Genomic DNA, 24,344 nt, shown 5'->3' on the forward strand with positions numbered 1-24,344 from the left:
GGGCCGGGCCGGGCCGGGCCAGGCCAGGCCTGGGCCTGAGCCTGAGGGGGTCGGGGTCGCTCCTTGGGAAGCGACGGCGGGAGGAGCGGCCGTCTCATTCCACTCCTGCCACCGTCCTGCCTTCTCGGCACGGTTCCCTTTTCCTTCATCCCCCCCCCCCAACTTGCTTGGAAATCCCAATGTTTCCATCTCCGCCGTCACCTTACTAATACGAGGGGTCGGGTTGTGCCAGTACCCAGTACACTCTTCTTCTAGCTCGCATCTCCCCAGTCTCTGCTCTTGTTTCCTGGGAATGCTTTTTCGGGGTACGGTCTTGTTTTTGGCTGCAGAGCCCCTGGAAAGTAGTGCAAACAAAAGAGCTAGGGAGTCTGAAGTGTGTAACCCTCCCTGCGCGTTTCTTCTTCCACATAAGGAGGAAGGTCGCTTTGAGTTCCCCTCTCGTGTTACGCACCAGCCTCCCAGGGCCCGGCTGGGCAGTCAGTGCCAGAAACGGCAGCTACGGCAGTCAACACCTCTCACTTGGTTTTCATGCCAAGGAAAGGGCCTCCTGTTTGCAGAAGGAATCCTTTGGTGGTTAAATAGGCCTTGTCGATTCACTGGCTTGAAATGCTGTAGCAAAGCTTCTGTGTTGTCTGCGTGCTTACTTTATTTTGAAACCTTTAAAATCCAGTCTGTTAAAACTTCCTAATACAGATTGATTTTTGTGGCACTTGTGCCAATAGTACAATAGTACCAAACCCCCCCCCCCAAATTTTTCTTTTATCTGTTTTGTAGTCTTTTTAGCATTAATCTTTCAGTGCTAATCTGTTCATGGATCAGCTGAACTCAGTAGGTTTGTTTTGTGTGAATGTAAAATTAAGGTCCTGTTTCTATGTGGTGAAATATACAAAAATGCATCAAACGTTTTTTTACTTTTGTTGTTGATAATTTTCTTGTTATGAAATACCATTACTTTGCAAGGTACCCTTTGGAGATCCATGTGGTCTTAAAGTCCATGAGTTCTTTTTAAAAAGGCATTGCTTATATGTACCGCTTTTGATGTGTTATGGTCAGAATCAGTTTATACAAACTTTATACTAAATACCTCTCAGAAATTTGTGGAGATTTGTACATCACTTTTTAAAATGAAATTATGACTCATTCCATAATGGAGCTTCCTGGATTGAGTATTAGGCATGTTAAATTTTACTTGGTATTTGAAAAGTTATTTTGCACCTTTAGCAACACTCTGATTCAGTGTAGATGTTTGAAATGGGTCATAGCTATTTTTTTCTGTTTCATGATAGTCATATGAAGGCTGAATAGTCTGTTCGGTAGCAAATTAAATTCACTACATAAAACCACTGAAGGTGGTGTAAGTTAATTTCTGCTGCCCCTGCTTTCCAGGGCTTAGTTCTTCGTTTGTCAGACAGAAGCAATCTGTCAAAACTTGAATGAAGCTATTCTGTGTGCTTTTTTCAGTTCTCTTATACTTCCAAAATTCCTCAAGGTTCTTTTCCCTACAATATTCCTTAAAGTACTTAAATTCTAACTAAATACTGAAGGGTGTGTTAACCCTGCCAGTCCTTGTCAGTGCTAGCAGTTTCAGCATCTCTGCTCACTGCCTCAGTAAAACCTCACAAAACCCAGTACCAGACTTGACATGAATGACTAATGTGGAAGGGTAATGTACAGTAAGTATAGAACTAAGTGTTTGAGTGTTTGCATTGGTACTCTAAACAGTTCTTGTTCAATAGGTAGACTGTTTTAAACCTGAGGAAAGAGGGCAGTTTTTCACAATACAGCCATTTTCTTGGTTCTTTTTGTTTTCTTTTACTTTTTTTTTTTTTCTTCTTTTCCTTCAGGTACTTGGTGGAGGTCCAGGAATACTCAATAATCATGGATTTCAGGTGCAACAACAGCAGCAGAGGTGGCTGTCGCTACATGAATACATGAGCATGGGACTGTTGCAGGAGGCTGGCATTTCTGTTCCACACGGACTAGTTGCCAAGACACCAGATGAAGCTTACAAAATAGCAAAAGAAATAGGTATAATATTAAAGAGAACATAAACAATATAGGCATGGGATTGATACAAAGTGTAACTACTTTTTCTGTCTTTCCTGGTAAGACATTTCTTGGAGTTCTGAATATACCTTCTCTTTAAGAGAGCATTTCCTATGAAGCAACTTTCTTGCAGATCTGAATATTTACTTTGAAGCTGACATTTTCTTAATTTGAAGTTTTATAATGCTTAAGATTGCTCAGTGCACAAGCACACAGTGAAATCAGTTGAGTGACCTAGTTTTAAAGACAGTCTTGGTTATGTGTTGAGACTTGTTTATGAAGCTAAAATGTGTCTGTGAAATTCCACTGGGGAATGATTTGATCCTACTTCGCTCAAGGGCTGGGAACGTGTATTTTGAGCACCATCACTCCTTATCCCAATTGCTGCCGATGCTTTTCCTGTAACTTGTGAGTCTTGTTTAGAAGGAAGCGAGCAGGCATAAATTGTATTAGCCTAGACTAATACAGCTACCTAAAATTCTTTGAGATGAGTAATAGACTCTATTTTGTGCAAATCCTGGATTTCTTTTTGCTCTTAAGCAAGGTTAGAGGAAATCTTGTGTGAATAACTTCAGTGGTGGTGGCAATTAAGGCTTCTGTAGTCCCAAGATCTCATATAGAACAGAAGATGCAAAGCATACATACCTTTAGGCTGCAGAAGAGTAAAGTCCTATTCCTTTGTGAATGTGGTATTCTGACAGAATGCAGCTACTTCATGCAGGAGGGGAGGACTTTGCTGGTTTGTAGTTATACACTAAATTCCTGGCTTATTGATGAAAAAGCTTCCTGTCTCCTTTGCCTGGTGCTTAAATACTTTAGAGTTGAACTGTAATTTTGGACTTGACTCTGCCTATTAAATTGTCACTTTACCTGATAGGTGTCTTAGTAAAATTCTTTGTTTTAATTTGGTTGTAATAAGAAGTCAGCTTCTATTGTTTGAGGTGTTAATGCTGTTGTAGCATTTTTTTGTAGTTTAAAGCTTCTTCCCCCCTGGAAAAAATGTAATGGGCTTGTCCCACAGTTTTAGTGAAGGACATTGCTTGTTGTGTTCCACGCCCATATGCAAATGCCTAAATCTCTTTTCACCTCCAAGTGGATACATTTGTAGTGATTCCTTAGGTTACAGGTTTTGTTAGATTAATTTCACTTTAGGTGTAGATTTATTGCAAGAAATGAGATCTGAAAAAGAAGGTAATCTTCTTTTTCTAGAGCAAGTTATCTGCTTTGTAACATAGAAAGGAATTGAAAAGCTGCTTTTCCTTCATATCTGATGCCCCAGAAATTCAGGTGTTATCTGCCTGCCTCCTTTGTCTATCTCCCATTAGAGAGTGAATGATGTAAAATTATAACTTCATTAGTATGAAAGAGAGATGTTAAAATACTTCTGGTCTGAGAATTGTTTAAAATTCAGACCCTTCTGTTAAGTGTGAGCTTGTAGCATGATCTAAATGTCACAAATTGGGCATACCCCTTTGCTTACGTTAATATCTGCACAGAACTCCTGCTGTTGGCAAATGAGACAACCTTTGCCTGTGGCTCTTTAATGGACAGCAGAGAAACTCACTGATCAGGATTCCTTTGGTTTATTCCTTGTTCAGAGAGGAGGACTATAGCCAAGTAGGTATGTCTGACTGCTGGTTTATAGCTCTGTCTCATCCATGTGATGCCATAGGTCTGCCTTTTATCTGGAGTATGTGACCCTGTGCAACTTCTTGGGTGTCAGAAAAATGCAGTGAAGTGTATGAGTTAGCATCCTTCAGTAAACTAGAATAAAGGAACTCAGGGCTTCTGGTTGTCAGCCATATTGTTTAAGTTGGTGTGTATTTGACACTGTGGCTTTCTTTGGTACTTGAGATGGGGAAGGGAAGACTTCCCAGAAGGAGCACACACTGAAGGAGCTTGAGTGTTTTAGGCATTGCATGGTGACAGATTATTGTTTGCTCCAGTGTTTTGGATTTCTTTGTTTCTGTGGCCATTTCCTTACTAGTTTTCATTTAGTATGTACTTAAACCAAACCAAAGAAACCGAATCTCTAGCAGAATGAAGTTTCACTTTTTTTTTGTTCACCTGCTCATTGTTTGTTTTTGTTGTGTAAGAGTTGTTGCCGGCAGATACGAGATTATCTTTTGCTTGTTTTTATGTGTTAAACTGGTATTTCAAATGTTTGTCTAAACCATTACATAGGTAGTTGGTAATACTGCTTGCTCTGTCTCCCTAGTGCTGATCCACATACTCCTGATAACCTTTACTCAGAAACCTCTCTGCAAACTTGAGTTTGGCATTGGATTTCTTTCCTTTTGCGAATACCTCACCATTTAGAAATGGGTAACTTTATATCCCAATGTATAACAAACACAACCTTCTCATTAACAGAGGTTATCATAGTTTAGCTGTGGCTGTAGCTAGATCGGTATTACCCTGTTGTATGAACAATGCCAAAGCTTAACCATACTGAGGGTTATTGTCACCGTAGAATCAAGCCGAGGAATACAAATGTTGCAGTTTGTCTTAGAGCCTAGTTAGAAGAGTGCACTAAATAGTCTTCAAATAACAAAACCAATGACATTTGTTGGAATTTCATTTGAAGTTATGCTTGAGGTCTGAAGTTAGATGAAACAGTCCAGAAACAAGAAAGATTGCTTCTTCTTAACCCCTGCAGTCTTTCTTGTACTAAATATTTTTTTTTTGCTAAAGACCAGTGTCCTAAAGAGAGCAAATCGTTTACCTATATGTGAACCTATATTTGAAATGTATGTAAAATACAGTATTTGAGCTTGGATTGTTTTCTTCCCTGTACCATTTTTCTAATATTTTTAAAGGAAACTGTGATGAAATCAGATGCTGTGAGCAACTTTTGAGCAATGATGACAGATCACTTATGGTTTGAATATTAAGGAAATAAAACTTAACTTTTCTTTTGCTGTTTTTTGAAAATTTTATTTCTGCTGCAGCTATCAGATTACTTAAAATGTTGTTTTCAATTTTGATTTCTGTTCTAGCTGGATTCTGCAAATTATTATTGGTTTGCTTTTTAAAAAAAATATTTTTTTCTGTTGTCATGGGAAGCTGGGCCATTGTAATTACTACAAGATTGCTTTGCATACAGCTTTTTCTTTTTCCTATTTGGCTGTTTAGAGTCATCATTGGAATTTGTTGCTTATCACAAGCAGCTTTTCCCTATAAAAAGCTCTCCATCTCATTTCAAGTAAATGGTTATGGCATACTGGTTCGTGAAACTATTATTCTTTTAAAATTACTCCTGAGTAATTCAGTCCCTGGAATTAGGTTTGGACCTCCTGTATATGTCACTGCTCACCTTTTCTTCAGTAGTTCAGTGGCTCCATTCAAGACCTCCAGATCTCATTTGTGCCACTAGAAGAATACATTCTCCTCAGAGCTGAGAAGACTTGTATCTGATAAAGTCGTTAAAGACTTTATTGATCTTAAAAAAAAAAAAAAAAAAAAAAAGTATTTGTAGTTATTTGTGGCGTTTGCAATATGTGGCTTTTCATATCTTACATGAGTATTTCAATTAAATTTTGAAAAAGTGAGCTGAGTAAATTCTGTTCCAGAGTGTTGGTAAGAGGCTGCAGTATGTCTTAATGATTGCCTCTGAGTTTATGGTTTACACTTGGCTTGTGCATGCATTCTAGCTATCACTTTAACCAGTGCTGATTTAGAAGCTGATAAGCATTTGTTATCAAGAACATGACTAATGAACCTGAAGACTATTTCTTGAAGAACAGATGCTTTGTCAGTGTGATAGCAGATAGCTCAGCTGAACATGCTCCTTGAAATGTGTAGTACTGTTGTTTAAGACAGCGCCTGTGAAAGTGTATGGATCTTAAGGTTTGATGCTTCTTGACACCTTCTTCTGTTGACAGTTGTGTGGAAGGCAGTGACATACTGTACGCCTGTAGAAAAACCTACTTTTCTTTTATAGCATGTATTTCTATTCATGACAATTTGAGAGGTAAGACTTTAAAGTGATTAATATCTTGAAGCAGCTTTTGTGTTCTGGTAGTTTTGTAGGATTTTAAGATAGTGAATCCCATGGCTTTATGCTCATGGCAGACTGTCAAATTTTAGTAAAATAAAAAGCTGTACAGAATAGGAGGTGTTGAGAAACTGAGTGCATAACATTTCACCCTTCTACACTAGAGTTCTTGAAAGGAGACTGAAAGCTGCTACTTTTGCTATTGCAGTTTAAGAGATCAGTCCATCCCCTTATCAGTGTGGTTTATAAGGTATGATGTTTTTTGGTATGCTTTCTACAGAATGATTCAAATAATTGGCTTGGCTGTATTCCTGCAGACAGTTTCATGATTAATAGATGTTTCTTTTCAGAAATTTTAAGTTCTGTCCAATGTTGTTGGGTTTTTTCCTGTCTATTGCTTCAACATACAACCTGTATCTGTTAATAAAAAAAAAAATAAATGCATAAACTTGGGTAGATTCTTAAATAGATTTGTTCATTTCAGTCTTGATTTAGTCAGAAACTGAAGTTTAGTACACTGTATGCAATGATTTTCTTAGCTAAGGTACTAGCTTTTTCTTTATTAGCTCTTTGAAAGAAGAGGTATTCCAGGCACTGTGGCACAAAACCACCTGGGGTGGTTTTTTCTTTACTGTATACCACACTTTCCCTGGCAGTTTGTGATTAAGTTACTTTTCTTTATTCTAGCAATCTTGTGTGTAAATCCCACACGTGTTTAAAAAAAAAACCCTGTTGTAGTGGTCAGGGTTAAGTATCAAAATTTCTAGATATTCAGCAGTAGTAGTCTAGAAACCAGACATCTACTTGAATTGTCAAACACTCCTTTCTTGGCATCTGAAGCTTACATTTTGCTTCAACCTTTGTTTTCGTCTGTAGCACTTCCTCCTTTGAAGTTCTAATATCCAAGCCTGCTGTTTATAATAATTCATTAATTCAAATAACTCACCTAATCAGTAGATTCCAATTTGATTGCTGTATTTTAATTGCTTAACTTAAGCTATTGCCAAAACCAAACCTGTCTTGTGAGTCGATGCAAACTTGATGCAGTTGAATAATGTCAGGAAGTGTTTGTGTAGAAAATAGTATTTTGTAATAGCTAAACATCTTGTTTCCTCTCTTGACTGGTATGGTCCTTTCAGTGAAAGTATGAAGATTCCTGGCATGTAATGATTTCAGTAGTCATACTTTTGATTTGCGTGCAGTGATTCTTCTAACACTCAAAAGTTTCAAATGCTGAAAAAAATGTCATTTTGAAGTTAAATTCTAAATAACTATACTTAGTAACAAAACGCAGACAGTATACTCTGAAGAGATTCTCTGCCTGTGTTGACAGTTAGGGTCAGCATACTCCTTATGTTGAGGCTTCTGTTGATAATGGAGTTAGTTACAAGCCCATCTTTTCCTTCCCCGATTCCAGTAAATACAACTATATTGCTTAAACTTAGAGTTTTTATTATATCTGTGCAACAGTAAAAGAAAGAATGTTTGTATTCTAAATGGAGAAATAGTCTTCCCGGAAAAACTTTTAATTACAGAGTAATTGAGGCAAAAGTTATGGGTCTCTGTCTCTCCCAGGGTCAGTTTGCAATTGAAAGGTAGTTGAGAACTTTATTGCCACTTGAATTATTAACCTATCACTGCCTTTTACTGTTGTTTGTTTTGTCAGGACATGTTAGGCTTGCATAGTTATCTTGAAGGTGTTTATAACATGTGGAAAACAGTATTGCTGCTGCAGTCAATATTGGACAGAGAAGTGGCAATTAAAGTAATTTGACAAAAGTCAGAATGGAAACTTTTAATAAAGTTCAGAATGCAACATTTTGATAAAGTTTGTCTGTCCTAATCATCAGACTTTCTATTTGCACAGAAAACTTCAGAGATAGAACAACAAGCCATCTTGCCTCTTAAATTTCTCATAAGATTGTATTTTACTTAGATCAATGCATGCATGCAGGGAGAAAGAGACCTTTCTCCCAGATTAAAATCTTAGATTATGGAATCAGAAATTATTCCTTCCAATAAATAAGTATCAGTATTGCTAGAAATGAAGATTGTGCTGTTTCCTGGCTCTATTACTCGTTCACTTTGTAGTTAATAAACCACTGTTAAAGGTGAAACCTGTAGTGTTAGCACTATAGATTTTTGTTGTCCTGAACAGATAGATGCTAACTCAGTGTTCTGCTGATTTCAGGCACCTGTTCTCATTGGTGTCTGCTCTTAATTTTCTAAACATTTCCTGGTTCTTTTCAGGCTGTTTTACCTTACATATGCTTTTCATGCTAACTGCAGCTCCTCACAACTGCTTGTTCCCGGTTTTGTGCGTTGGTCTGTAGCTTGCTTGCTGAGACATCAGCTTTGATGAGAGTTTGTTGGTTTGTTCTATAGTGCCTTGTGTTAAGGCTTTACAGTTTGTTACTGCTGCTGAAAGCAGATGTCCTGCTCACTTCAGTGTCCCTGTGTGTGTGCTTGTCGCAGGGTGACAGGCTTGCAGAAGTACTTTCCGCTGAACTAGCTTTTGCCTTCGGCAGAGTCACTCTTCTGATACGCTTTAAGGAGTGATTGTGCCAATGCTTATGTTGGCACAAGAAGGGAGGCTGGAGTGAAAAACTGAGGACAGGAGGCAGGATAGGACTGCTGCTGTGGTGTAGTGTTGGCTGACATAAACTTCCCTAACTTTATAAGTGGATACCTGCTTTAGAGCAGAAACTGCTATTTTTCATTGAAACAAAAGCCTAGCAGTATTTCAAAGCAACGTAAGCAAAACAGAAGGGCTCAACTGTTGATACTGAGTAGAAAACTATGTTAGCTTCTGGTTTCTGAATTTTTTTTCTTGGGTTACTGTGTATCAGCAGTTTTCTGCTGTATCAGTGCTGCAGCTGTAACACTGCAGATGAGGTGTGTGACTAAACACTTCTGTCCTGTAGTTTTAGGATCACTTTCAATGGGAACTATAGGAAAAAATGTTATTAAAGAATAAACTTTCTGCATGGGTTAAGGTTGTCGTGGGAATATTATCTTAAATTTTGTTTCAGGTGCAGCTTAATTGCTTGTAAACATAGCTGGTCAAACAATCCTTGAAGTCTTATGTGTTTATGCAATCAAGCAGCTAGTTTGTTAGCAATGCTTCAGGAAAACAAATTATAAATCATTTATATACTGCTCATTTAATGCCACAGTTGTTGCATTCTGTTGCATAAGGAATAGTCCAATGACAACTTTGTTATGGCCCAAACTGATTGTGAAAAGTTTAAAGTTGTTTCTCACACACTTTTTTCTGGATGTCTTTATATGTTATCAAGGTGTAATCATGCATAATAATTACATTCTTAAGAAATATCCTGTGGGATCAGGGCAGTGGTGCATCCAGCCCAATACTCTGCCTCTCATGGTGGCAAAAGAACATGCTGTTTAGGGAGTTTGTTATTCTGGCTGTTTTCTGCAGTCCATACACCTCATTTCCCTCCAGCATTCATAATTGTTGTCTTAGGAATACCAGAGGGAACATCTCTGCCTGGTTCCCGTTGAATCTTCTATTGTCCCTTCATGTCTCCTGGCAGGCTTCACTGTCTTCTGTGTAAAGAAATGTGCTTTTTTCTTACACCTTTTTAAAACTGACTTCACTTTGTAGGTGGCTTTTGGTTTTGGCTGGTGTAGGGAAGGAAGTGGAATGTATGATGTATGTGTAGTTGTGTGTTCTTGCTCTGTCCCTCACCAGCTATGGGTAAAGTTTGTAATCATGTTCTTGCTTTGTTCTCATTTGATTTAAGGAAGTGACAAGCTCTTTTAGTCCCATCTTGTAAGGGAAGCTCTTAATTTCATTCATCATCCTAGTAACCAGTTTTTCCTATCGAAAATTGCTTTTATGGTCATGCCCAGAACTAAATGTAAAGTTCCATCTGACCAGAACTTTAGCTGGCATCTGGTTCTGACTTGTTCAGATTCTGGTCTTTGTTGCTAGGAGGAGTAATTGCTATGAAGAAGGTGCCTGTGGGTGAACTTCATGTTTTTTGTGAAAAATTCTCTTTAGAAGCAGCTTAGTGGAGACTTAGTGTAGGAGGTGAAAAATAAGGTGGAGAAATAGGACCCTCTCTTCTGAACTTCTTAGTCGACTGTAAGTTAAATCTCTTAGTCTTGTTTCATATCAGTTCTGAATCTGTCAGGCACAAAACTTCTGTAAAAATCTCAAAATAGTAAAATACTGCTGTGAATATTTTAGATCTTAAATATTTGAGTCTCTTCAGGTCCTTGTGAAGGAGCCCGGGTGAGTCCTCTGTGAGCAAGGGAGTAAGTGTGGGGTTTAGTGTGTGTTGTTTTATTTTTTAGTCTCTTTACAGAAAATTAAGTATTTTCCCCTCTCTTTTATACTAACACTAAGAATTTATGCTCCTCCAAATTTTGTGTTTGTATATATGTACAAGGTAAATGGAATGGATGGAACTTTATTTTTGAATGGATGGAACTTTATTTTTAAGCTCACACATTTGAGTATGTAGCTTCATTTATCCATGGAGCTACTGTTTATAATCTTACTCATAGATGAGGCTTAGTGTTTCCTAAAGCGAGCTTTGTACTTAAAGTAATTGCGTAAAAATTAAGTCTTTTGTGTGGCTTCTATAAAGCTTGTTAACTTACTTGATTGCCAGTACTTAGTTAAATATTAGATAATAAACTACAGTAAATCAACATATACTTGTATGCTTATAAATGTTGTGCTTCTTGCGCCAAAGAACTTCATACCAGTTCAGATTCAGAGATCTGTTGTTAGGTAGACAGTAAAAAAGTAAAATCTGCAACTAGCTACCAGGGATAGTAACCTGAGCATTCCTTTTGCTTATAGCCACCCTAGCTTGTGATGTTATGCAAGCTTAATTGTAGCTGGTGTGCTGGTTTTGGCTGTGGTAGAGTTAATTTTCTTCATAGTAGCTAGTATGGGACTATGTTTTAGATTTGTGCTGGAAACAGTGTTGATAATTCAGGGATGGTTTAGTTATTGCCAGGCAGTGCTTACACAGCAGCAAGGCCTTTTCTGCTTCTCACACCACCCCACCAGTGAGCAGGCTGGGGATGCACAAGACTTTGGGAGGGGACACAGCGGGACAGCTGACACCAACTGACCAAAGAGATATCCCAGACCATAGGACATCATGCTCAGCAATAAAAGCTGGGGGAAGGAGGAGGAAGGGGAGGACATTCTGAGTGATGGCACTTGTCTTCCCAAGTCACCATTATGTGTGATGGAGCCCTGCTTTCCTGGAGATGGCTGAACACCTGCCTGCCGGTGGGAAGTGGTGAATCAATCCCTTGTTTTGCTTTGCTTGTTCACATGGCTTTTGCTTTACATATTAAACTGTCCTTATCTCAACCAACGAGTTTTCTTCCCTTTATTATTCTGATTCTCTTCCCCCTTCCCATTGCAGGGGGTGAGTGAGTGAGAGGCTGTGTGATGCTTAGTTGCTGGCTGGGGTTAAACTGTGACATCTGACCAGGCAAGATGCAGGTGGAAAAAGGAATTAATGCAACTTTTTTTTGTGTCTGCTGTAGTCTTTTTCAGTATGCATAGTGGCTAGTTTTGCTCTAGTGCTCTAAATTTTCTCAGGCTTTTCCATGATTGTCTTTTCACATCCAAGAGAACAGCAAGTTCTTTCTTCAGAAGGACCAAGGTCTCTCAGCTAATGGTGGCATGAGAAAAAATGGGATGTGCCACACCAGTGTGAATGGGGCAGCTCTTAAAGTCTTGCAGTCTAGCTGCTCTCTGCAGTGTATTCAATGTAATTGAACTTGAATAATAACTCAGGGCTTTGTTTTTCTTCCTGTATCCCCTTAAATGACCTTGTGAGCTTTTTTTCTCTGCTTTTTGTCTTTCAATGACACTTTGGAATATCCTATTTAATTTTGATTATATTTTTGTACTTTACTTTTTAAACCCAAATGCAGAGTCTTCCCTATCTAGAAGAGTATTTTGTAAAGGATTTTTAAACAGTTAAAGACAACTAAAGGGCTTACTCTGGGAAAAATAGTGGATTTGCTTAGGCCTCTGACTTCTGCAAAGACTCAAACTTATGTGTCAGTGCTCTGTTGAATGGAAGCCATGGACCTGCGAGTTCACTTGAGTAAGTGCCATATGTATCATTGCTGAGAAGATAGTGGTTATAGGTATAGGGTATATGTACTTGATTGAGCAAAATCTTGGATTATGGTGTGTCAAATAGTTTCATCTTGTTAATAGTCTGTGAGATACTAACCATTTCTTACTGGGTACTTAATCATTTGTGATTCAAACACGTGTTAAAGATATATTGGGACACTCAAAGTATCAACACTTTTGGATACTAACTCACCAAGGTTTGTTCACAGAACAGCCTAAAGCTGCAATTTGTGGATGGTTTGAGACTTTTGGAATAACCTATGTGAGTTACAATACAGTCTTTGATTCATATATTTGTGTTTCGAATTGGGATGGGGGTGGGTGTGGAGAAGGGGGAATAAAATGAAAACAGCCTTTATTATTCTATCTGGGGCAGTTTGTTTTAGTAGTCACAGATGACGAATTTTGGGTTTTCTTTCATTCTAGGTTCAAAGGATCTTGTGGTAAAAGCACAGGTTTTAGCTGGTGGTAGAGGAAAAGGAACATTTGAAGGTGGCCTCAAAGGAGGAGTGAAAATAGTTTTTTCGTAAGTTGTTTCTAAATTATCTGACCAAGTGGAAAAACTTAAACGTTTCATATTATGAATTGAACTATTGCTTAGTTTAAAATCAGTGTTTTAATTATTAACCTTAAAATAACAAAAATCAGATTCTTTTTCTTGGTGCTACTTCTGTTTTTCCAGCAGTTTCTTTGTCACATTCTGAGCTTCTTTTATTCTAGTCCAGAAGAAGCAAAAGATATCTCCTCCAAAATGATTGGAAAGAAGTTGTTTACCAAGCAGACAGGAGAAAAGGGCAGGATATGCAATCAAGTATTTATCTGTGAGCGCAGATATCCCAGGAGAGAATACTATTTTGCAATAACAATGGAAAGGTCTTTTCAAGTGAGTAATGTTAGAAATAGAAGTAAACTATTTAATTTGTTATAGCTGAATATAAAACAAAAAACCCCAACAAACTAAAACCAAAACTGTTTACTGATCACTTGCTTTTGAAAATAAGAAATGTATATGAGCTAAATTTTGTTTCCTAGTATCTCTGACTATATGATTACCTTAGTGCTTAAATGCTTTAAAAATGCAATGCTACAATATAAATTTAAAGAATAATAAAAAAAGTATTGGTACCCCCAACTGAAATTCAGTCATGGGTGGAAAGAGTGGTTTATTTTCATTTTGGTTTTAGTTTGCCCTTATCTACCCAGATGCTTATACTAGAGTATAGTTTAAAAATACAACTGTATCTGTGCATGTACATGAACACACTATTTAAAAGTGTCAGGAACAAGACAAATCAAGGTCTTTTTGAAGAGCCATTGGTCCTGGATAAATCAAACATCCTTTTTTTCCAATGTGTGGAGGTTCCTAGAGATGCACAGGTGTGTGTCTCAATTTTGAGAATGCTGGTAGCTTCGTTATGCCAGTACTATGCAGGAACTAATAAGGAGGTTTGGGCCTAGAGATCTGTCTTCAGAGCATTCAGGAAGATGAAAACCGTATAGTCTCTCCTGCTGGTATGTTCTGTATGTGTGGGTATATAGTTTTTAGGCTACCATTCAAACCCAGTTACAAGAATGTGTCAGTGTATTTTCTGACAGACTAGTGTTCCATTACAGAACAGAGACCATTAATTACTAAATAACTTCAACAAAACTGAGGTAAAGCAGGTTTTGTAACTCTATTTTCTGAAGCTCAACAAAAAGCTGAGTTTGATCTATCCAACGAACAACTGAGTTTGGTCTATCCAGATGCTTAAGGGTTTGCAGAGACACTGCTCTTGGTAGAGAAGCATCTCTGACAGGAGTAGGAAATAATTTTCTTTGGAGGAATGAGGAAACTAGTCTTAATCTTTTATTTTCTGTTGCAAATTTAGGAGTTAAATACCGTATTTGTTCCTTTCTCTTCCTCTGTAGTGTTCTTTCCGATAGAAAGTATCAGTTATGTTAGGTTTTAGTATGGTTAAGTGACTTGGGCACTTAGATTCTGTTGTACTCTATAATAGAGCAGGGAAGATTCATATGTACAGTATGTACCCCAGATTTACCACAAGGTGGCATTAAAATACTGTAAATGGCTGGATTTTATAATCTTAAAATTGTGTAAGCAATAAGCAAGCATCCTTATGGAAATAAAATTTAGTGTAACTGATTTAAGCAAATTAGATGAAGGAGGGAAACATATTTTCCTGACTTGTTCTTGCGCTTGTATATATAAAAAAAATCTTACTAGTGTATATTGAGCATAACAGTGTGGATTATTGTCTTTTGATAGGTGTGTGCTTCATTTTTACTACTGACTTTAAGTCATGTTTTTAGATGTGCTTGTAACTGCTGTAACTTGACTAATATGCTTTAAGATGAGGATATGCCTTTCAAAAGAATGAAGTGTGAAGATTGAATAGCACAGTTTGATTCCTGACAGTGTTGCAAACCTCTTCCTTTAAAGAGGGAAAAAAGCCTGTGAAATAGTCAGTTGAAAGTGGAATTTGATGTCTTGGGTGTTATTCACCAGTAGGGCCAAAACTTCTAATATTTTAAACAAAATTGTTCACTTTGGTCAGTTCTGTGGATTGATGAGTTATTTTTATAATGTGTTTGTATTTTCCTGGCTCTTCAGGATATAAAAATCCAGGAATGTTCATTTTGTTGAACCTTGCTATTAGATGTAGGATAATTCACCATCTATATGTTTCCATTTGGAAGGATGGTGGTAGGAGGAGAGTGGTGAGGTTAAGCACAGTCTCTGAACAAGTGTCACTTTCTGTAAATAATTGTTAACAGTTATAAGGCTGTTTAACATTTCAGATGAGTGCGGATATGAGATGCCACTGTAGTACACCAGCTGTCATAATCCATGCGCCCGTGGTGATAAGGAAAGATAGGTTGAGATGATAAAATGAGTATGTCTTTACTGTAAACTGGAGGACTGTGCCCATGGGGAGAGATTTTTAGGTTCTGTGGTAGTGAGTCCTTGATGCTTTTGTTGATTTAGATAGCTTTTAAAAAAAATCTCTGCTGCAAATGTTATCAATTCTGCTTTTTTCATTTCCTTTATTATTGAATGAGTGCTGTTTTGTCAGAACTCCATGACTTACTTGCAGTGATGGCTATAGTTATTGCGTTTTGTGATCCTACTGAACAGGAGTAGAACAGTTTCCAGTAATTGTCACTAGGTTCTGCAGACCTAGATTTGTCCTTGGAGTTGGAGCATGGCAGAATGAATAAATGAGTGCCTGGCATTTGATGTGTGTTTGCTGGGGTGAGCAGAGAAGGGGGAGATGAGAAGGCTGTTCTTTTTCTGGTGACACCTAGAAGGTAAAATGCTTATGATTGAATTGAATCTTTCTATCAAAATTTAAAACTAGTATGTCTGTTAATTGTTCTGTTGCTACAGTGTATATGAAGGAAATCTTTCCTTGTTAAAAGAAATTGGACCCAACATAGACCTTAACATTTGGAAGGTATTATTAAAAGGTTTTATGTCGATAGGTAATAATGTTCTGCTCAGAGCATACAAGTAAAATGCCCAAATAAAAGAATTTCTAGCTAACAACAAGGTTTTATTTCTGTGGGGTATCTTATGGGAAGAACTAAGTTTCAATTGTGTGGTATAAAATTACTCATGCTTTTTTTTTTTTTTTTTTTTTTTTTATAGGCAGTTCTCAGGGTGGTGTTAATATTGAAGACGTTGCTGCAGAGAATCCTGATGCGATAATTAAGGAACCCATTGATATAGTAGAAGGCATAAAAAAGGAGCAAGCTGTTAGGGTAATTGTTAATGTGGAAAAGTACACATTAGCGAGGATGGGAGGGTTGCTTCTGAATTTTGTAAAGTGTGCATGCATTCAACCTGCTGAGTTGTCTTAAACCCTTTTGATATTTTGAAACAGATTTGAACTAGATATTTAAGTATTTTCAGGTGATAATCAGTGTAAATCCTACTCTGCATGGCAGTGCTTTATCTAGCTTTTATATAGCTTTGTAAAGGCATGTGGTGATGGCTTTTTAGTAGCTCTTTTTAAGATAAGTGTAGTGTTTTTTGTATTGAAAACAATCTTTTCAAACCCAAGAGTTACTTTTTTTTTTTTTTTTTTTTTTCAGAAGGGCAGGAGAGGTTCTATATCTTAAAATTTATTCAACACGGAAATAATAGCTAAACTAGGATATTCCTAATTTGTAATTAAATCAAACCCTGAACATCAGTTAACCGATAACCGATCTTTTACTTTCAGCTTGCCCAAAAAATGGGATTTCCTCCTAATCTAGTGGATGAAGCAGCTGAAAATATGATCAAATTATATAATCTCTTTCTGAAATATGATGCTACCATGATAGAAATAAATCCTATGGTGGAAGATGCATCAGGAGTTGGTAATGTTTCTTTTTCATATTCTTCATGTAACAGCTTGACATTTTTGTAAACCTTAGTTCTTCATACTGCTAAAACTTCAGCTGTTTACAGCAAGAGGACTCAGCATTAACATGGTATGTTGAAAAATGAATTTAATAAAACATATAAATTTGAGAATCTAAGCATAGTAGATACCTGCTTTTATTTGCCAAGTAGGATCTTAAGTTTAAATAGCTTCCTTTTTGCAATTTTTTATTTATTTAAAAAGAAGGCATCTTCTGCACTTGAGTGTTTGGCTACCCAGCGTAAGGCATTCCTGGAAATTGGGTCTTCTCAAAATTAATGAATTGAAACTTGAGCCATCTTGTGTTTTCAAAGTTGATACTGAAAAGATAACCAGAATAGTAGCACCTTTGAAAACTAACCATTCTGCAGCTAGATATGCTAAGAACATCAAGGTATCTCTTAAACGCCTATAGTCATTTGATACATCAAACTCAATCAGTCATTCTGATGTCTGAGTTGTAAAAGTGGGAGACTTCTCAATCAGTCAATTCACCTCCCACCAAAAAATTGATCTGTGGAGAATATTTGTACTTGAATTCTGGTACAACTATTTTAAATTTAAATGTTAGTGTAGCTACTTAATCAAAGCTTACAATTACGGTTACTGTTTTGGGGTTTTTTTAAATAATACTGCTTAAATGAACAGTATGGAGCAGTCTCTTCCATCTGTTTCTCATGCCTTGTCATTTTTATATCCTCTGTATGATGAAGATGTAGCAATGAAGGCTTACATTTGTACAGACAGGAACTTAATTCTGATGTAAAGAGTACTCTAGGTTTTCCATGTCACCTGCTATATCTAGGTGAAACTTACTTTTGTGTGCATTCTTCTGATGCCTTTTTTTCCAACTCACATGTTTTATTATTGTGTTTGTGTGCTTACATGCATGCACACGTACACTATATACTTCATCTAAAAGCAAAAAACTGAGAGAGTAAAAAAACCCCAGAGACCTTCTGTAGAGATTAATTACCTGCTCATTACTGAAGTGTTAATTTGCCCAGATTTCTCAAGCAGTTTATTGTAAGATTCTTTGTTTTTAGAGTGTCTTAAGAAATACAGTTACTTTCTCTTTTTGTGCAGTTAAAGGGACTTAACTGATTGGGTCAACTGGAGAGAATCTTGTATTTAGATGCAGTGCTGTGTGTCTTTTCAGCTGAATTTTTAAGTTTGGACTGCATGAAGTAGCTGCCAAGTTTGACAACATACTTTTAACATATTCATGTAGCAGCTGAGGTATTATTCTGGTATTAAATGATGGTTTGTTTTTTTCTCCTTTCAGTAATGTGTATGGATGCAAAGATAAACTTTGACAGTAATTCAGCCTATCGTCAGAAGAAGATCTTTGATATGCAGGATTGGACACAGGAAGATCAAAGAGACAGGGATGCTGCAAAAGCAGATCTCAACTATATAGGATTGGATGGAAACATAGGCTGCTTAGGTGTGTTCTATTTAATGAATTTTAAATGACCTAATGGATTTATAAACTGAATTCCTAAATGTTATCTTTATTCTCGTATAGTCAATGGTGCTGGTTTAGCTATGGCCACAATGGATATAATTAAACTTCACGGCGGAACTCCAGCAAACTTCCTTGATGTTGGTGGTGGTGCTACAGTGCAGCAAGTGACAGAAGCCTTTAAACTTATTACCTCTGATAAAAAGGTGAGGGAAGAGTTGTCATATCAAGGTCCTACACAGTGGTAAAACAGGCTATGATTTGAAAGACAATGGTTAGTGCATGTTCTTCAGAAAACATGTTTTTATAAGCATAGAATTAAAAAAGGGAAGAAAATGGAGATGTTAGCTTAATCTTGATGCAAATGAAGAAGGTCTGAAAACCTGTTGAATTTTTTTTCCTTTTTTAAAAATAGGTTCTTTGACTGTGTACTGAGTAGGCAGTTTTGTGTCCTCTGGTGGAAGGTACAGCTGTATTTGAATCTTTACAGAAATCTTTGAGTCAGAAACTCTCCCTGCCTGCTGTTTAAACAGAAACCAGTATTCAGATAGGTTTGGGATTTTTTTTCCAGTTTTACTTCATTTTGGGCCCATTTATACATCTGGGTCTGTTGTGCATAGAGCTGTAGAGATAAATATTCACTGTACTATGCACAAACAAATTACTAAGCTGCTAATTATATGTAATGTAAGATAAAATAACTTTGTAATGCACTTGGAAGGGCATTAATGTTTTATCCCATTGAAAGTTTATAAGAATTATTTGAGTATTATTAAAATAATAAATTGGTTGAAATTAGAGAAAGAGCTTTGGTACCCCAGAAAAACGATGAGAAGACTGGATTGGAAATTGGCCAGTGTGATGCCCATCAATAAGAAGGGTCGGAAGGATGATCTGGGAAATTACAGGCCTGTCAGCTTGATGTTGGTGCCCAGGAAGCTGATGGAGCAGCTCATCCTGAGTAACGTCACACAACACATGTGGGACAACCAGAGGATCAGGCCCAGTCAGCATGGGTTTATGAAAGGCAGGTCCTGCCTGACAAACCTGATGTCCTTCTACGACAGGGCGACCTGCTTATTGGATGAGGGAAAGCCTGTGGACGCTGCTTGCCTTGACTTTAGTAAGGTTTTTGACACTGTTTCCTACAGCATTCTCCTGGTGAAACTGGCTGCTCGTGGCTTGGATGGGCACACCGTTTGCTGGGTGAAAAGCTGTCTGGATGGCCGGGCCCAAAGAGTTGTGGTGAACGGAGTTAAATCCAGTTGGCAGCCAGTCATGAGTGGTGTCCCCAAGGGCTCGGTGTTGGGGCCACTCCTGTTTAACATCTTTATTGATGATCTAGACGAGGGGATTGAGTGCACCCTCAGTCAGTTTGCAGATGACCCCAAGTTGGGTGGGAGTGTTGATCTGCTCGAGGGTAGGGAGGCTCTGCAGAGAGACCTGGACAGGCTGGAGCCATGGGCTGAGGCCAACTGGAGGAGTTTCAATAAGGTCAAATGCCGGGGGCTGCCCTTGGGCCGCAACAACCCCCAGCAGTGCTACAGGCTTGGGGAGGAGTGGCTGGAGAGCTGCCAGTCACAGAGGGACCTGGGAGTGTTGATTGACAGCAAGCTGAACAGGAGCCAGCAGTGTGCCCAGGGGGCCAAGAAGGCCAATGGCATCCTGGCTTGTGTCAGCAATAGCGTGGCCAGCAGGGACAGGGAAGGGATCTTACCCCTGTCCTCGGCATTGGTGAGGCCGCCCCTCAATTCCTGTGTTCAGTTTTGGGCCCCTCACTACAAAAAGGACATTGAAGGACTCGAGTGTGTCCAGAGAAGGGCAATGAAGCTGGTGCAGTGTCTGGAGCACAGGTCGTACGAGGAGCGGCTGAGGGAACTGGGGGTGTTTAGTCTGGAGAAGAGGAGGCTGAGAGGAGACCTCATCGCCCTCTACAGCTCCCTGAAAGGAGGTTGCAGAGAGCTGGGGATGAGTCTCTTTAACCAAGTAATAAGTGATAGGACAAGAGGTAATGGCTCGAGTTGTGCCAGGGAAGGTTTAGACTGGATATCAGGAAGCATTTCTTTAGAGAACGGGTTGTTGGGCATTGCAGTGTGCTGCCCAGGGAGGTGGTGGAGTCCCCATCCCTGGAGGTGTTTAAGAATCAGGTTGACATAGCGCTGAGGGATCTGGTGTAGTTGGGAACTGTCAGTGTGAGGTTAACGTTTGGACTGGATGATCTTCAATGTCTTTTCCAGTCTAGATGATTTTGTGATTCTATGACTGGATTGATCGTCTACATAAGAGGTGCTTATCCCAGTGAGAACTCGATGGTGGTTTCGGACTTTTTAAAAAGAAGCAAAAATATGTAAAAGAGTTAACCAAAAAAGGTGGGAGTGACTTGCTATACCTGGTAATTGTATGATGGTTTTGCACTGGAATTTCATGCACTATTTTCTCATCTTTGGAAGTGCCAGAAACAAATAGTGACGTTACAGAGGAGCTTAGTCTCTTCCCTACTGGAAAGATTTTTGTGAACAAATGCAGGGTCTGACACGCTCTCCAAGAGTGTTACAGAATCATAGAATCATTTAGGTTAGAAAAGACCTTTAAGATCATTGAATCTAACCGCAAACCTAACACTGCCAAGTCCACCACTGAACCATGTCTACACATCTTTTAAATACCTTCAGGTAACTCAACCACTTCCCCGGGTAGCCTGTTTCAATGCTTGGTAACCCTTTTTGGTGAAGAATTTTTTCCTAATATCTAGTCTAAACCTTTGCTGGTGCAACTTGAGGCCATTTCTTTTTGTCCTATCACTTGTTACTTGGGAAAAGAGGCTGACACTCATCTCACAGAGTGGCAATGTTTCCCCTGAGCTGCCTTTTCTCCAGATTAAACAACCCCAGTTCCCTCAGCCTCTCCTCATAAAAACTTGCTCTTTCAGCAAACTGAGGGAAAAGTGAGGGGCACAGGCACAGAGCACCTGAAATACAGAGAGGAGAAGAAACAACGAAGAATCTGGGGACTGTTGATTTGGGATAAGTTCTTGCAGTGCCAATTCTCTGCTCTTGGATGGACAGAGGGTGTCCAAAAAGACAATATATATTTCCCTTTCTGTCTGCCTTCAGCTGTTCCCTGTTTTATCAAAAAGCAATGACTGGAGCTGGATTTCCTGGTGCTGAAAGTCAAACAGCAGTACAGCCCACTGATGTCATGACTGGTGCTCCGGGTTCAGTTGACGGGTTGTTTGGAATAGCCTTCTGGGGTGCCAGTCTAAGTTGCTTCTACCCATTAGTAGAAGGAGCAAGAACAATGTCACACAGATGAGCTAGTTTAATTGCAAGACAATCGGAATCAAGCTACTGTTTGTTAACCAGTGGCACATTGTTTATTCTGTCCTCCAAGGCTGTCTACCCATTTTTGCTCCTGCTTTATTTCATCCTCTACCATTGACTATGATCTTTTTACTCCTTTTCACCACTTGAGTAGAAGACTTTCCCTTAACCTCAGCCTTAGTCCTGAATAAAACATGTTTTAGCTTACATCTAAGCTTGCTAGCTTTGAAGTAAACTGTGTAAACAGTGTCTTGTATATAAGTTTTGTAAATTTTCTATGTTCTTTAGCATGGATTCTTCAGTATGTGGAGATACTAGTGTGGGAGGTGCCTCTGCTGGAGTAATGTTTCAAATGTAAACATAAACAGTTGCCAGATTGTTACATGACTTTACTGAAGTTTTATCTGTTTGATTTGTTTGAGGAAAATCAAACCAGCTCTATTAATCGTGCTCAGAATATTCTGAAGTAATGTTGAATTTGTACAGAAAATGAGTGTGTGTCTTTTTAAGTAGCTACACAGAATACACACTGTGACTAAGAGAAAACGACTGTTGTCTGCAACTCATGCTGGACTGAAGGACAATGTGAAGTTTTCCAGGGCAGGCATTTTTGCAATGGGCTTTTCCTGAAGTAACTGTTTTGCTGTATGTGACTTCACAGAACTGTACTTTTGTTGCTGATGTTCTCTAGAACAGAAATATTCTGTGTTTCTGCAGAGTCCCTTATTACACTTACAGAGCTTGCATTTTCCTTAGACTGAAAGGCTGAGCGGTGCTTTTATTTGATGTGGCTCTGGCTATTTTTAATATGAATATTGTCATTAATTCTGTAGGTACTGGCTATCCTGGTAAATATTTTTGGTGGCATTATGCGATGTGATGTGATAGCACAAGGCATTGTTATGGCAGTAAAGGACTTGGACCTAAAAATACCTATTGTGGTACGGTTGCAAGGTGAGTGTGCTTCAGTATGTGTTAAATATATTGCTGTCCCTAGCGACGGATGTTCTTGACCTTATATATTGTGTAGCAAGTTGGCTGTAAGCTGAAGACTGTGGAAAAATAAGGCAAACCAGGAATTCAGATAGTGAGTGTTGACAAGTTAATAAAAAGAGATTTCCTGCTTTTATAACTACTAAAATTGTTGTCTTCTAGATTCATTCACTTACTTTCGAAACAGGCTTCCTAGAAAATATGAGAATATTCTGGTAGTAGTTAAATAAGAATGGTATTTTATCTGTTTCTTAAGGTACACGAGTTGATGATGCCAAAGCTTTAATAACAGCTAGTGGCCTCAAAATCCTTGCGTGTGATGACTTGGATGAAGCTGCAAAAATGGTAAGATAGCTTTTTACGAATATTCATTTCAGGACATAGCCATTGCAGAACACTGAAAAGTTGAAACTCCATTCAGTCAACTAAAGGAAGCTTAGGATGAGTCACAGTGCCAGTTGTTACCAGGGCCTGAAACAAATGTTTTACAAGTTAGTAGTTCCTTTAAATATGTACTTATACAGTCAGAAGTTGTTATGCCCCAGAAGTTTCTACATTTGGGACTTTTTTTCCTTTTTCCCTCTCTGAAAGACAGATTAAAAAATAGGTTTAAAACAAAAAAAATAAACCAAGTAAATGACCAGATCAGTCACTCTCCTTGGTAGAGGAATGGCTAAGAGTTTAGCTTTAGTAGTTGGAAGAAAATACTTAAGTTGAGGTAGCTGAAAAATGAAATATAATGCTTCATTTGATAAAGCACTGTATTTCAGTGTACATGATTAAAAAATGAACATAGTTGATCATCCTGTTGCCTCATAAGGTAATTAGATATTTGGATATTCAGTTAGGTTGTTTGTGATTTTTTTTTTTTCCCCCTCCTGCAGCAGCCAGGGCTCAAACAGCAGAACTTGTGTCTGTGAAAAGCCCAGGGGCAACCTGCTTGGCACGTGGTGCTGCCTGTGCTGTTGCTGTCGAGGGTCTTGTGGCTGGGGTTCACCCTGCTGATGCCCCCGGCGTGCTGGAGAGAGGGCTGGAGCAGGTGGCGGCGGAGCTGGGAGCTGGGCGCTCGCTCTGATACTGTGGCCTTTGCATTCAGCAAAGTCATTAAGGTCTTTTTCAGCAGTTTCATGGCTCTCTTGGGAAGATCTCGCTCCTCCTGTCTTTCTCTTGTCTCACCAGTTTGAGTCTTTCTCTGTCTTTGTTTTCCTGTATCTCTAATTTTGTTATGGATTTGAAATATTATTTTAAAAGAAAAATTAGCAGTGCTCTACTTCTGAAGCTTTGAAAACTTGCGCTCTGCCGTGAATGTCCCTCAGGAGAAGGTCGGACAGGTCCACTTCAGATGCCCTCTTCTGCAGGCACCCGCCAACCCTGGGCTTGTGGGGGGTTGATGGGTGGACGTGGGGCTCCCAGCTCCTGGTGCTGTCTGCCAGGCTCCGGCGTCCCCTCTGCTGCTGGCTCCCCCTTGGCCACGGGGTATTCCCGTGCCACCTCCTGAAGTCAGAGAACCTGGTAGCTGGTGTAACCATCCTGTCCATACTTCATTATTTCTTGTTAATGCATGCTCGCTTTGTTACGTTCCTGCAGCCGGTGGTACAAGGGCACTGTGAGACTGGGCTGAGGAGAGTCTGGTGTGTGTCCCCAGGGTGAGGACAGCTGCTTTGCTCGCTGTTCATCGGCTCTGGCTCTGTCCAGAGGTGGTGTGGGCTTGGCTCTCCCTGCCCTGGGGAGCAGGCTTGCGAGTGGGTGCTGCCTTCCCCTGCGTGCTCAGGGTGTCTCTGAAGGTCTCACCGAGTTTGGGGTGAGCCGCATTGGCCCCTGCCTCACTAGGGAAGTGCTGGGGGAAGGAGCAGCGTCCTCTGCCCTCGTCTTGCAGCCCTTGGCCTTTTGCACGGGCCTGGTGACCAGACCTGGCCAGAAGCACCAAGTATCTCCCCTCTCCTCATTGTGGTTCTTGTGGGATGCG

General features: G+C 39.1%; 1 protein-coding gene across 1 annotated transcript in view; it reads left to right on the forward strand.

Annotated features, from left to right (window-relative positions):
• SUCLA2 (succinate-CoA ligase ADP-forming beta subunit) overlaps positions 1–24,344 on the forward strand; it is a 26,534-nt gene that overhangs the window by 221 nt on the left and 1,969 nt on the right. Inside the window, exons 2-11 of the mRNA XM_026845137.1 lie at positions 1,845–2,028; positions 12,615–12,714; positions 12,909–13,071; positions 13,505–13,511; positions 15,832–15,953; positions 16,418–16,556; positions 17,886–18,047; positions 18,129–18,271; positions 22,219–22,339; positions 22,635–22,723. Of these exons, the coding sequence (XP_026700938.1) occupies positions 1,845–2,028; positions 12,615–12,714; positions 12,909–13,071; positions 13,505–13,511; positions 15,832–15,953; positions 16,418–16,556; positions 17,886–18,047; positions 18,129–18,271; positions 22,219–22,339; positions 22,635–22,723 (1,230 nt within the window). The remainder of the gene's footprint in view (positions 1–1,844; positions 2,029–12,614; positions 12,715–12,908; positions 13,072–13,504; positions 13,512–15,831; positions 15,954–16,417; positions 16,557–17,885; positions 18,048–18,128; positions 18,272–22,218; positions 22,340–22,634; positions 22,724–24,344) is intronic.

This window comes from Athene cunicularia, assembly GCF_003259725.1.
Source record: "Athene cunicularia isolate RWA chromosome 1 unlocalized genomic scaffold, athCun1 chr1_part1, whole genome shotgun sequence".
NCBI lineage: Eukaryota > Metazoa > Chordata > Aves > Strigiformes > Strigidae > Athene > Athene cunicularia.